The sequence below is a fragment of the Onthophagus taurus genome, chromosome 2, assembly GCF_036711975.1.
Source record: "Onthophagus taurus isolate NC chromosome 2, IU_Otau_3.0, whole genome shotgun sequence".
NCBI classification, from domain to species: domain Eukaryota; kingdom Metazoa; phylum Arthropoda; class Insecta; order Coleoptera; family Scarabaeidae; genus Onthophagus; species Onthophagus taurus.
In genome coordinates this window covers 18,148,803-18,162,283 of record NC_091967.1, presented here as the reverse complement: position 1 = coordinate 18,162,283, position 13,481 = coordinate 18,148,803, and the positions used below count along the sequence as shown (strand labels likewise).

Here is a 13,481-nt window from a genome sequence, read left to right as displayed (position 1 = left end):
ATTCAACGTTCAAAGGTGCCACATAAAATGAATCACTAAAAAGAAAACCCAACGCAGTCCTTTGGAAATGGCTACGTTAATTAGACCGCTTGCCTCCACAAGAAACAAACAGATTAATTAATGAATTGTGCCGTGGCACCCTCGGTGGTCCATCTTTCTCACTCGTTTTCCCCTTAGTCTTTGTCTAACATTTTTTTTCTTTCAACCTTTGAACATTTCCGGGGTATCAAAAGATATTTAAAAAAGCGATACCGTTTTTACTAAATTTTCTCCCCTTTTTTAATTTACTTTTTTCGAGTTTCAAAAACTGCTAAACGGCGAATTCAATCAGTCGTTATAAAGTCAGCGCGAATTTAATTAAAGCTAAGTTCGCACTAATTACAAGAGTAGAAAAAGCAACGGTGGGAAGGGACTGTCGAGTCTCGAAATGTTATTTTGGGCAGCTTAATTATGCTGGATTAAGGGAGAGAAGGAGTCGGGAACCCCATTAGGGGTTTATTACAGACTTAAATATTACCTGAAGGAAATCGATTGTGGGTGAGAACTGGAGAAAGGAAACAGAACGAATCTCACCCCCTATTCCATTTTGAATGTGCAAATATAATTCGTGATGTGTTGTAATTAGGCGCTTATAATCGAAAACAAATTATAACAAAGGAAAACTAATTTATTTCCCGTTTAATTTAAAAAATCGTGATTAAAAAACATGATTGGGTGAAAAATCCACCACGCCTTCATCGTTTCTTAATGTTAATGTTCAATTTTCTTTCTATTTCAGACAGTGATTATCCCTTGGAGACTGCTTTGAAAAACGGTGGATCTCGAGACCAAGCCACAACCGCCACATTAGCCATCACACCGGATAAAGAAGACGACGGCGCTGTTTTTCGTTGTGAAGTATGGAATCGTGCCATGGGTCAGAATAAAAAACTTGAAGCTACAGTCACCTTAAGTGTTAATTGTAAGTTTTTTATATTATGCTATATAACGAAAAAACTCCGATCTGCTTTATTAGTTGATATATAGGTCAATTTTTTAGTGTTATCTTATGAGAAACATCCAAATTCAAGTTTAGTTGTATAGGATTATCCTGAATTACAAATATAATCACCTTGTGGTGTATACCAAGTATGCTTTTATGGCATTAACCCTAATTCCGAGGATAATCGTGTTGTTGCTTTGTAGAATTTCTGGTTATTTCGTTAAATACTATGAAATTATAATTTTTAATTTCTTAGTATTTATTAAAATCTTTCGCAAAGTTAATAACTACAGAATTTTTAATAAGTCAGTAGAATCGCACAGGAAATCAATACATGTTCCATGAATTCTATTAAATTTCTACTTAATGTTGTATAAGTTAAGCGTTACAGCCGGCTGGTGTTGTTTTTAAAAAGCATTGTTTTTGCTTAACGTATTTATTTATTCACTATTGCGTATAACCCTGAGACTATTACAAAAGAACTTTAATAAAACTTAAAAAGAACTGCTAATAATATGCAGCCGCTCTTATTTTTACTCCTAGCTCATCTCTATTAAATTCTCAGAAACTAGACGCGAATTACTTCTATTATTTATGACGGCAACACCTGCTACCATATAACTCCTCCTTTCCTAAGTTCGGACTTCTTCCCCGGAAGTTTGATTGATGATTGGCTATCTATTTTGAAAATTTGTGATAATATTCGTTTTAATTTTTTTAAATTTTCATTTCTGAAGTGATTGCCACATTATTACGATATTTGAATAAACATGAAATTAATAAGAAAGCTGATAAGATATGTTAACTTATTTGGATCCAAGATACAAAATGAACTTTTTTGCTGCTGATTTAATTCACGAAGCAACTCTAGAAAGAGGATACTTTAATTAATAATTAGCGATATTTCTACAAGGATCCTTCAAGAAATGTATTTTATAACGAATTTTGAAAGTTATTGATGAAAATTGCAACATTGAAAATTTTATCAAAACTTCAAATATTGTTTTGAACCATATAATGGTTCATATGCCAAACATGATATTCGAGAATATTATGTTGAATGAGATCAAAGTAGATGTTGGGGATGATGTTAGTGAGTACAGAGAGGGATACTAGATATTATGTTGAGATATGTCAGAAACGATTTTGAGAGATATCTGGGATAATGCTTAAAGATAACGATGTTAATATAGAACCACGTTAGAAATAGTTTTAAATAGAAGCGTACATCTCGCCAAAGCAAAATTTCAGGAAGTAATATCACGAAGCTATGATGCAAAAGTTGCGGTACACAATGATTCAAAGTTCCAATTATCTAGATGCATTTGAATCTGTTCATATTGTGAACTGGAACTGAAAACGAAATTCGCCCTCGGAAAGTAAACCATCACCAATCAAAACTTGAAGCCACAAAAACATTGGCATTAGATATTGAAAGCAGAAACCAAAGTTTATATGACTCGGGATAGGGCGAAGATATAAGTCTGGTCTTACACTCTGAGAGCTACCGGTAAATTCGTTATTCTTACAAAGACTTCAATCATCAAACGTGGCTCTAAACTAGCCGTCACAATCTGCCACCAGGTCTGGCGACCATCTTCATCGCCTAACATTGTTCAAACCTGCTAAAAAGAAGAAAATTGTGGTTCTGCGAAACATTATCATCAAAGAATCTGCCCGACAACGCCAATTTCTCAATCGATGCTAACTACGATCATACCAGCAATTCTTCCGACTGTCAAAAATATGTTGGTTGTAGCAATACCTCTGAAGAAGAGACCTTCAGCATTGCTGGATCTTACCGCGAGATTTGCTCCCTTCTCATTCTCCAACTGCTAAACATTGCTCAAAGAATCAAGGTTTTCGGTGGAAACGCGTCGTTAATAAGTTCCTAGAAATTTTATTTACCTTCTACAAAATTTTAAATTAGCTAGCTCATCCCAAAGGGCCAGAACAAAACAAAAACTCCCCATAAGCACTCTCGGGTTAGTTGGATAGAATCATACCTTCTCCACCCTGATTAAAATTGAGGCGCTGTAATGTGTGTTGACTAATTTATATCAGTGTGTATCTAGTTCTACATTAATATGGTATGATTGCGATAGTTTCTAAGAATTTAATAGGATTATTAGCAGTTCTTTTTAATTTTTTTTACAAACTTTCCAAAAGAAAACTAATTTAACTCCTGTTATACGATTTTTGACAAAACTGTTTGATTTCGGATAAACCGTTTTGTGATTCCATCTGGAATGGAAAAAATACCCGACAAGCTCCCTAAAATTGGAATTGTCGACAATCAAAGGGTCATAGTGATAAAATTGAGCCAGAAAAAACTTGAAATTGGAAAATTCCGAAAAACGAGCAAGTTTTTTTAGATTAACAATATTACTTGTTCAAGACATTAATGTATTTTAAATAAGATTTAAGGTATTTGTTTAGGAAGATAATATGCTAGGATTAATTTTATAGCAATTATCTGACAAATATTGATTTTAGTAGGTTTCAGCGAGTCTAGTGGATTAGTTGTGTTTGTTCTAAATTAAATTATTTGCACATATTAATAAATAAATTATATTATACTAATATTATTTGAGTGGTTGACACACTATTTCATATTATTTCATATTTGGGCAATGTTAATAATTAAAATTTTATGATTTTTTCACGTAACAAATGCAAAATTTTATTGAATAGTAGTAAAATTGCGAAATACCTATCTAAATTTACACAAATCCAACGAATAGCGTAAAAAATTGTTTTTATATCGAAATATTATACCGTTTAAATCGCGAATTACCAAAATATGTTGTGGTAAAAATTAAAAATAAATAAATTTCAAAATCACTCACCGAACGGATGCTGTTATCCTTGGTTTCTTCTTCATAACTCAGCTAGAAAAAAGCAACAAATTATTATATTACGACAAAAAATAAATTAATACGATACCATTTAACATCCGTAAAATAGCAATCCGATGATCCCAATATCACTGATTTAGTCTTCTTATTAATCACATAAAACACAGATATTCACGTAACAGCACAAATATAACAAATTTATCACTTAATACGCGTAATAAGTTTTATTTTCAGCAATTACGTTATCGTTCACAGCCGGCATATCAACTAAAATGTGATTTAAGGGTACCAACTTCCTAACATCCCCTCTTTAATTTATTGTGTGGAGGAATAATAGTGGAGGTGAAAAGACAAAAAAACGTGAGGATGATGGGCAAAGCGGTTTTATGACCAAAAAAAATTTTAAAAATACATTTACAACAAGTTCACTTCGTTGTTTGAATTTTAAAACGTTTTATTTTAAAGCTCACATACAAAAGTAAATCGTATTAAAAAATTTTTTTATAAGAGGTTTATTCGCGTATTGTTACTGTTTACAATTTTGGATTCTATTTATTATGATTTTTTATTTTATTTACCTCTTATTATTAATAATTATGGCTTATTTGTTACAATTGAATCTGTTTAGTTCTTAACTTTAATAATGTCATCTTTTACGTTTCAATTCTGTAGAAATCTCGTTTTTATTTTTGAGTCATCACTTCTTATGTTAGATGCGGCCGGGACGGTTGCTCCTAGCAACTTTACCTGACAATAAAAAAATTACACGTTTATCCAAAACATTTCAACTTATTCTGTTAAAATAAGATTAATTTTGTTCCTTCAAATTGAAATAGCTAATTATTTTTACAGTTCAATTTTAAGGTATAATTGCAATTAACATTTTCAAATGTGTTATATCTGAATGTTTTTCATAATGATAAAGGTTTATTTATCATTTACCTCCATTTAAAGTGCAAATTTATATGAAAATGATTTGAGGCTGTACATTGTCATGGGTTTAACGGCCATATGAGGTGATCCGATAATGATTGTTGTGCGTTTTTGCAGCCTCTTTAGAGATTTGTAACCACTCTGTGAGTGGTAGAAACCGTTCTCGTTCGCCAATTTAAATAATAATAAAATTTTCCTGTGATACCATCATATTCATTAAATGCACCAATTCAAACCGTAAATACAAAAAAGTTATCAACACTTACTATCTCAAAATGCCAACCATCTACATCGTTTCCACCACATGTTATTACTTGTGAGTCTGCGCCTCAAAATCTGAATATGGATTTTGAGACACAGCGATTCAAAATCAAGGTCTCAAAATGAATCCCTTGATAAGAATCATGTAGGGTATCATAAAAGTCTGGTAGCACAACATTCTGTAGATAAAAACAGAACAGAACGCAGCCACTGTAGCGGAGAGGTCATTGTCGAGATCGTCCCATGCCTCTTATGGGCGCGCTTCAGACTGAAGATTCTTGTTCAAATTAGTGGAAGTGATCATGGCTGGAAAATTGGTTCGGCACTAGTGCTAAACCTAGCACCTTAGCCTTGTACTTGTACACTTCCTTCATCAGAATCTCATCAAGCTGGTTCTGGGAGTTGATTTTGACTTCCTGATCCACAAAAGTTAGCGGTATCTTCCCAGTCTACGTCACTTTGGCCCAAACCATGACCTGAGCTATATAATCCTTTCCAGAAACGTAACGACCACGCTCCTTCCTGAACCGTTCACTCTAGAATTTTCTCGCTTTGGTTGAATGTTTGCTCGATCGTGAAAAACTTCTCGTCTTTAATAAAGATGTGTTTTAGCGCCACGGGGAAAACCGTTTCAGAAGTTAGTGGCATCTCTGAATGCGATTGACCTTCATCTGATTCGTCAAAGTGTGAGTTTTTTGCATTTTGATGCTACGAAGCCCGAAATGATGCTTGACGATTTTTTCAAGAATCGGACTTTGTCTCGAACACGCTTGTCCATAGTAAGACTCTTCTTCCACTTCGATGACGATCCTCGTTGCTACCAGTTTCCCGATAACGAATTTTCCAATCTCCTTCTGAGTTACCCAGCCTGACTCAGCTTCAAAATCGTGGCACGGTCTACATCGGACATTATTACCCGAACAAGAGGAGTCTGTAGTAACAATAAGACGAATATGATAATACGTAGAAGTTATAAATTGATGCCTCCTAAACATTCCCGATTATAACATGTGTGACAGAAAATGATACAGAATTTTGACAAAATTTCAAAATGTGTTAATAACTCGATAACTTTTACCAAGATTTTTAATTCACTCAAATCACGTAATTTATTGGAGAAAGAGACTCTCAGCTAATCTATTTGTTTCATCTAATGCAAATAATTGATCGTTAGAATTTGCTAGTTCAGTCTTGGTCTTTCTCGTTCTGGGTTTTCTGGATCTGGGATGTTTCGTTGTGGTCTTCCTTGTTGGGATAATTTGTATGGTTGGTTGCTTATTTTTCGGAGTTGCCCAATTTGAACATTCTCCTGGTCCAATTAAAGGGACCACAAATCCACACTCAAATAGTTTTGTCAAAAATCGCACAAAAATAGTTCAATTACTTTTGTATTGAAAAGTTTGTACTTAAAACAAACTGTTAAACCCCTATTAAATTCTTAGAATCTATCGTAATTGATAATATTTTTGAAGTAATCAACTCCATAACTTATAACATTTTATATTTTAATTTTCTCATATCTTTCTCCCTTTTCAAATTTTCTCTTATTCCCCATTTTGCCGACGTTGCAACCACCACACTCTATGAGCACCGAGTATTAATAACTTGCTGAATTATGGATTTCATTTACGGCGGTCGCGGTGTATACGCCGAGGGGGCCCATTGTGTTCATACGGATTACCGATCTCACGTGAACTATTCATCACCTGCACCAACCCCCTACGTCGAAACCAGCCCCCCAATGTTAGGCAGGTTAAAGTCATTCACGGCACGTATTGTTTTTGCGTATTAATTAAAGCCCTATAGTTCTAGTGAGGTGCTCGTTTGTTACATCACTGAGGTCGTTGCAATTATCGGTCATTGTATACACCGATATAATAATTGCGTTTAATTAATATCACATTTGCCGGGGGGGTGGCCGGTATTCCATGACGACGCCCTTCTATTCCGGGGGTTCCCCCCGGGGCGAGAGCTATTGTGACTGTGATTGGTGGTTACGTACAGCTCGCATACGTCACTGTCCATTTTGCAACTGGACCATTAAGTCGTTTAGGGGTGATAAGTTGTTGCTCCTTGATGGAATGGTTGATTATTGTTGTTGGGTTACGTTAGAAGGTGATGTACGAGGTCGGAAATATCTCTTTACAAAGAACGTTTAATGAATTTGTTCTAAGTTAACGGTTTGGATAAGTTTCTAAAAAAAATTCCTGTAGAAAATATAGGTTAACATTTTATCTCGGATCCGTTAGTCTATTTTCGATCTTCAATAAGGCTCACGTGTTTCAAACCATAACAAAATGTACAAGCCAAGGTTTTAAAGGTAAAGTTTTACGTAACTTCAGGCGATGAATTAAAAGGATAATTAAAATTTGAGCAACGAAAAAAAGGAAAAATATTTTATGGGGTTATGTAAATATTTCTTACGCAAAATATTATTCATGTCTGGTTCGTGTTTATCCACGACGTGTACCTGGAGTTTATCGACAGGAAGTTTATTATTATGACCCAAAAGGAATGAGCAGGCTGTAAAACTTGTAAACGTTACCGGTTTCGCAAAACAATAATTTCTTTTGAGATTATCCTACTTTGAAAATATAGGCAATCTATAATCGGAAAATTAATAATAAACTGTTTACGATTACAAAATGTTTCCGGGTATATTTCAATAAAAAAATAAATTTAACTCGCCCTAAATTCATCTGGGTATTTGTAATTTATATTTAAGTTATCCTATTCCGGATCTATTGAACTAGTTCACACGAAATATAAAAAAAATTCTTTTGCTTTTCTTCAAGAAAAGTTAGCTACGATGTATGAAACTTTGTAACGCACGGTTTATTCATAATTCACCTTAATTTGCGTGATTTTCACCCCTTTTTATAAGGCAAGTCAATAAATTTCTTTTCAGAACGAATTGTTCTTGATAATGATGAATTATGTCTTGATTTCCAAGAATCAAGGTAAATCACAAATTTTCCTTAGTATATTGTGTTTATTACTGTTTCTCCACAACTGAATATTTGTAAATTGCAATAATTATGAGAACAGAAACATCTCTGAATATGCTGAGTTAGCCTCGGTCTTCCCAACGGTCGCCTTCCCTTTGAGGTCTCTTTTGTCTGACACGTTTGTCTTGCCTCCTAACATGGCAGGCCTATCTCAATCATTGTGACTTTATTACTTTCACTATATCTAGGTACTAAGTGTATGGGTGTACTATAGGTGTATGGGTACTATAACACTTTCTTTCCAGGGGGGTTGAAACGTCCGATTCGCTCTTCTTTCCATATCTGGCAGATTAGCTGATTGGCTTTTTAGACATTCTGTCGATATAGTGTCATTTCCTGGAGCTTTGTTATTTTTTAGTTTGCGAATAGCTCCTAATACTTCTTCCACTAGGGGTTCGGATTTTAAGATATTTATCTTCACTTCTGATTTCATCTGCCTGCACATTCAATAGCTCTCTAAATATCTTCTCCAGGTTTCTATCACTTTTGCTTTGCCTATTATAAGGTTGCCCTCGTCATTCTTTATTGCAGTTCCACCTCTAAAGCTTGTGACAGAAAAATTCGTTGTTCCAAGTGCGTGTGCTCCAATTCAAAACAAGGTGCTTTATTTAGCTTTTAAAGCCGTTTTTCATATTCTTTACCACCTGGAAGAAGAGTGTAGTCCTGTTATTTTATTTTATTTGACTCTAGTTCTTCTTCGAGAATATTCTCCTCGTGGGCTTTTATTGGTTTTCTTGCATTTTACCAATGTCTTTGATTTTGCAAATTTTTGCTTTCATTTCATGCAATTTTATAACTACAAGTAACTCACCAATTATTCTTGGTAGAACACATTTTGACATATTTAGTTTACTTTAACGTTGCTTAATTTAACTTTCACATAACAAACTTTCTTTAGTGGTCTGAAGATGAAGCATAATTCTTATCGGCATTCTATTCGGTGTAGCGGAAAAAATAACAAAGTTTAAAACTTGATTTTTATCATCACTTAAACAAAGTTAAACATCTTGAATAGTTTTTGGGTGAGGCAACCTAATTTTATGAAGAAAAAAAAGCTAACACAAAATTCAACGTTATCTCATATTCTGGTTTTTATCCGTCAACCAGATACAAAACAACCTTTCACATTAATATTATACAGTACTTTTAATTAAATTTGCAATTAACGTAAGCGATGATATTTTTTTTAAGTTTCCATCGTGTAATAAATTAAAATCATATTGCCATATTATGTAATTGTAAAAATAGGTCGAATGAATTGAATTTGATTTGATTTTAATTAATATGATTAATTTGATTATAAGTTAATTTGAATTAAGTTGACATTACAACCCTAAATATCAACCCTAAATAAATAAAACACAAATCAAACCATACTCTAATTGCAAATTAAATTAAAAGCACGTACCTACTATCGTGTAAACAAAATATTACCATTTAATTAATTATATGTATTATTGTGGCAGACCCGCCATAATGACAGTACGCAAAGGTTATCTTGATATAAAACAATTTTTTTCATAAATTTTTTTTTTATTTTTATAATATATACATTACTAAAATTTATTTTCTCAGAAAAACTTTGTATCAGACGTATTTACACTCGACGGGCACTTGAGATCATTCTAGATAAGTTGAGACCAAGAAACTTATCGTCAGTTTACTGCTTTATTTATAGTTGTGCAAATATATGTAAACTCGTTTAGAGTTAATAGAATACTGGATATATGAACTTGATATATTATAGCAAGAAATCCAACATACCATACTGAAAAGCCCGTGCTACATCAAGAAGTTGCTACATCAACATCTTGTGCATCATGATTGTTGTCACAAATATGTATTCGCTGGGTTGGGTGCTTCTTCTTAAAAACCAAAGTGATGGTCTGGATAAACTGCTTATTTTCGATAATCAAGTTGTGTCTACTCAAATAACGTTGATGTCAAGGTGATAACAAAATTGTGAACTTGTCAATAGATTAAGTGATGATTAAGTCAGACCTAAGCATTTTTTTGGGATGATTGAATCTCTGCCTGTACTTTAAAGTGTTCTGCAATCAAAATAGTTTGTTTTTGGTTTCCTTTCTAATGGATGAGCACTATTAGTTTCATCATTTCCTTAATTTTCTCCAGGAAAATAATCAACAGCCTTGTCATTTATCAATTCTTTAAGGAATAATTTGATAAAGAGACTTTCTTGTATCTGTTGGGTTTAACATGTTAGTTTATCTTCTCTTCAATTAGATTTTTCATCTTGTTAGCAAAATTTTTGTACTCAACCTTAATTTTGCTCTGTTGTTTTGAGAACTCCATTACGCTGGATATTTAGGCATAGGAGATATTGATGTAATCTTACACCGATTATAAAAATACAATAAGTTCCAAACAAGAATTAATAATAACACCCAAGTATGGAACAATTACAGAGTAACCCAAAAGTAATATTCACACCTAGCTGCATTAGATTTAATACATTTCATCAAAACTTTCACCTCGGACATTAGAAAAAAGGACCCTACTGGTAACTTGAGACAGAACTTTGGAGTTGTACTTTATTATAAGTTTTGAATCGCGATGTCTTAAAGTCATAAAATGCTAATATTCTCATATGGAGTTGTTACTAGCTTTATTTTGTCGAAAATACATTTTATGATGTGTTTGTAATACTTATTTTATGTGTTATGGTTGTGAGAATTTTCTTTTTAGTATTTCTGCTTTTCAGAGTTGTTTTAACGACATCCTACAAATTATAGTACTAATATAATAATTAGAAAAACCTACAGAAAATCTCCTATTCTAGTACACCCTCTGCAGTTTGATCTGCTCATCATTCTGAAGGATTATCAACACCTGTCAATCAAATTTCATTTTCTGTACATTAACCGCAATCAATTTCCAGAACTTTGACGAGTTAAATGATAAATCAGGAAAGTGTTGTCTTAAAAATCTCGTGGTTATGGTAGAACCGCTACTACAGTATTAATCGAGATTACTAATTCTTCAAGACGTTTCATTCTAGCTCATAATTCTTAGTTCATATAAGATTATAGAGTTTATAAATTGGATCTCTTCTGGACAAGTCATGACTCAATCTTCTAGAATGAGATATTAATATGTACAAGAGCACTTTACTTTTGCACCAACACAAATTACAGCAGCTCGAAGGATTTTAGGAGTTTTCTGATCTGCTTCGTATTGTCCAGGATTTGGATGGCTTCGACATCAACGTGATGAAGAAGTTGCTGTTCGTGACTCTTTGTGAATTTCCTAATGGTCTGACTAACGGTGTCCATTTTCCTGTGGACGTCACTATTACTACAATACCAAGGGACAACACAATATTCCTTATCACTGCTAAATTGTTCCTACAGATACAATACCACAGCTATATGCCATATATCCATACAAGCTTGAGAATTTGTTTAGTTTAGTACACAAGTATTTTGTTTATATGTTAATAGGGTGGAGTTTCGCCCTATATTCTTTTTGACATACCCTTTCTAGCATAGTGTAGTTTCTAGTGTTATACCCAAATATTGTACTGTGTCGGCATATAGTACTTGGATATTATTTATGAGCACATTTAGCCTCTTGATTTCTCATTGGTTGGTTTATTGATAATTTTATTAACTGATATTAGATTTATTGCCGCTCCTTCAAAAAGTTTGTTCATAACCATTATGGCGGTATCACCGGCAAAAGAGCGCTAATACACTTTAATCTAAAAGATGGTGCTGATTTTACCATCCTTCTGGGTAAATTTCCCCCCGTCAAGAACATCTTCACTCTATCTGTATCACTATCTGTTGGCTTTTTGCCCACGTACCGTCTGCGTTTTAATTGGTGGATTTTGCTGGATTCGTCTTCTTAGTCTCTTACAATTCATAGTTCTCCAGAGTGAATAGTCAGTTTTATTATCATTTGATAATTTGCTCAGGTAATCACTGTCAAAAATATATTTAGTTTTTTGTATTTCACTCTTGAGTTGTTGGGTGGTATTATTTAGTTGGTGATACGGCCAGATTCTGCTCAGCCTCTTTTTTTTTCAGAAATAAGGATTCTAATTGCTTTGGGGTAGTTCTGAAACATCACATGGAATTTTCGTTAATGTTACTACCACTTAACATTGTTACGAAATTCTTTTGCAACTGCACATTAAGGTTTTTGTCGATTTTTAATGTTGGATTACAAAATGAGCTTATGTAGTGTTAAAAATCTTTTGAATTTTTTATAGTGAATCAGGCATAGTTATAACTTTAACTAGCTTTGATTTTTCTTAAAGACCTGATTTTAATTTTCATCTTTTTGCCACATTTAGATTGTTCTATAACAGTCAGTTTTTGACATAGAACACTCCAATAATGGTTATTGCCCTGTCAGTATTAAATAACGTCAAGAAATAAAAAGATTTAAGGTACAATAATTTTCTCGAATCGACTTTTATTCAGGTAGAATCGACAAATGCACAATGTAGCTAGTTGGGTGCGCTTTCCAACAATTACAACACTTCTACTTCGCTTTCTTTTTCTTTTCTTACATTGGCATTGATCGCAACTACTCTTGTGAATTGATTATAAACTCATTTAATACAATGGATTTTGTAAAAAATGAAAATCACCTTTTAATAACGATTAAAATTGGTATTCCCTCTGAAAATGATAGCATGAATTAACAATTTACCACATACGAAAACTGCCAAATAATTACGAGAGAACCCGACACCCACCCCTAATCTGTCCCGAATTCCAGTGATTACGTTAATTGGCCGAATGCTACTACAACACGATAAAACGGGGAGGTTTGGATGGAGTATAGGAAATGAAAGGAGAGCGACGGATCCAACGGTTTTGCCCTCCCATCTATATCCAAAGTTACCCCAGATCCGTTTTCGTTTCATCGTCCCAAAAGTTTGTTGTATCGTATTTTCCCCTTTCTCCACTAACGTGTTATGGAACGTGTTCCAACCAAACTCCTATTTACGAATTCCACCCTCGCAATTTCGAAACAATCAGAAAGGGATCGAATTGCTTCTCACTTCTCACCATTACAACAACCGTGACCATTTATTTATTCGACAAATCGACGAATTTTTAGATGATTTACGTACTGAGAATTGTATACATTACGAGTTAATTCATAATTTTAAAGTCGAAATGAGGTTAGGATAAACATAAACAGAACGTCGTGTTAAAACATCAAAAGAGACGTTCAAGCTTCCGGAAACACGTCGTCGTCTCTGAATGCGGAGACCAGATGTGTTAGGATTTCGATGTGGGAGTTCATTTGCGATCTCATTTCAGTGAGAGAGTTTCCGATGTGGTCTCAATAAATAAACATTTCTGTAAACTTCGTAAACACAATGTAATCGATAATAAACGTTGCTTTAAACAAATGTACGTAGTTGTTTTAATTTTTAACCGATTCTTTTTAACGGTATAA

At 33.6% G+C, this 13,481-nt stretch overlaps 1 protein-coding gene across 2 annotated transcripts in view; it reads left to right on the top strand.

Moving 5' to 3' along the window:
• Nucleotides 1-13,481, top strand: part of LOC111413487 (hemicentin protein echinoid) — a 114,429-nt gene that overhangs the window by 85,490 nt on the left and 15,458 nt on the right. For both annotated transcript variants that reach the window (XM_071194417.1, XM_071194418.1), the window contains exon 4: nucleotides 779-961. In XM_071194417.1, coding sequence (XP_071050518.1) covers nucleotides 779-961 — 183 coding nt within the window. The remainder of the gene's footprint in view (nucleotides 1-778; nucleotides 962-13,481) is intronic.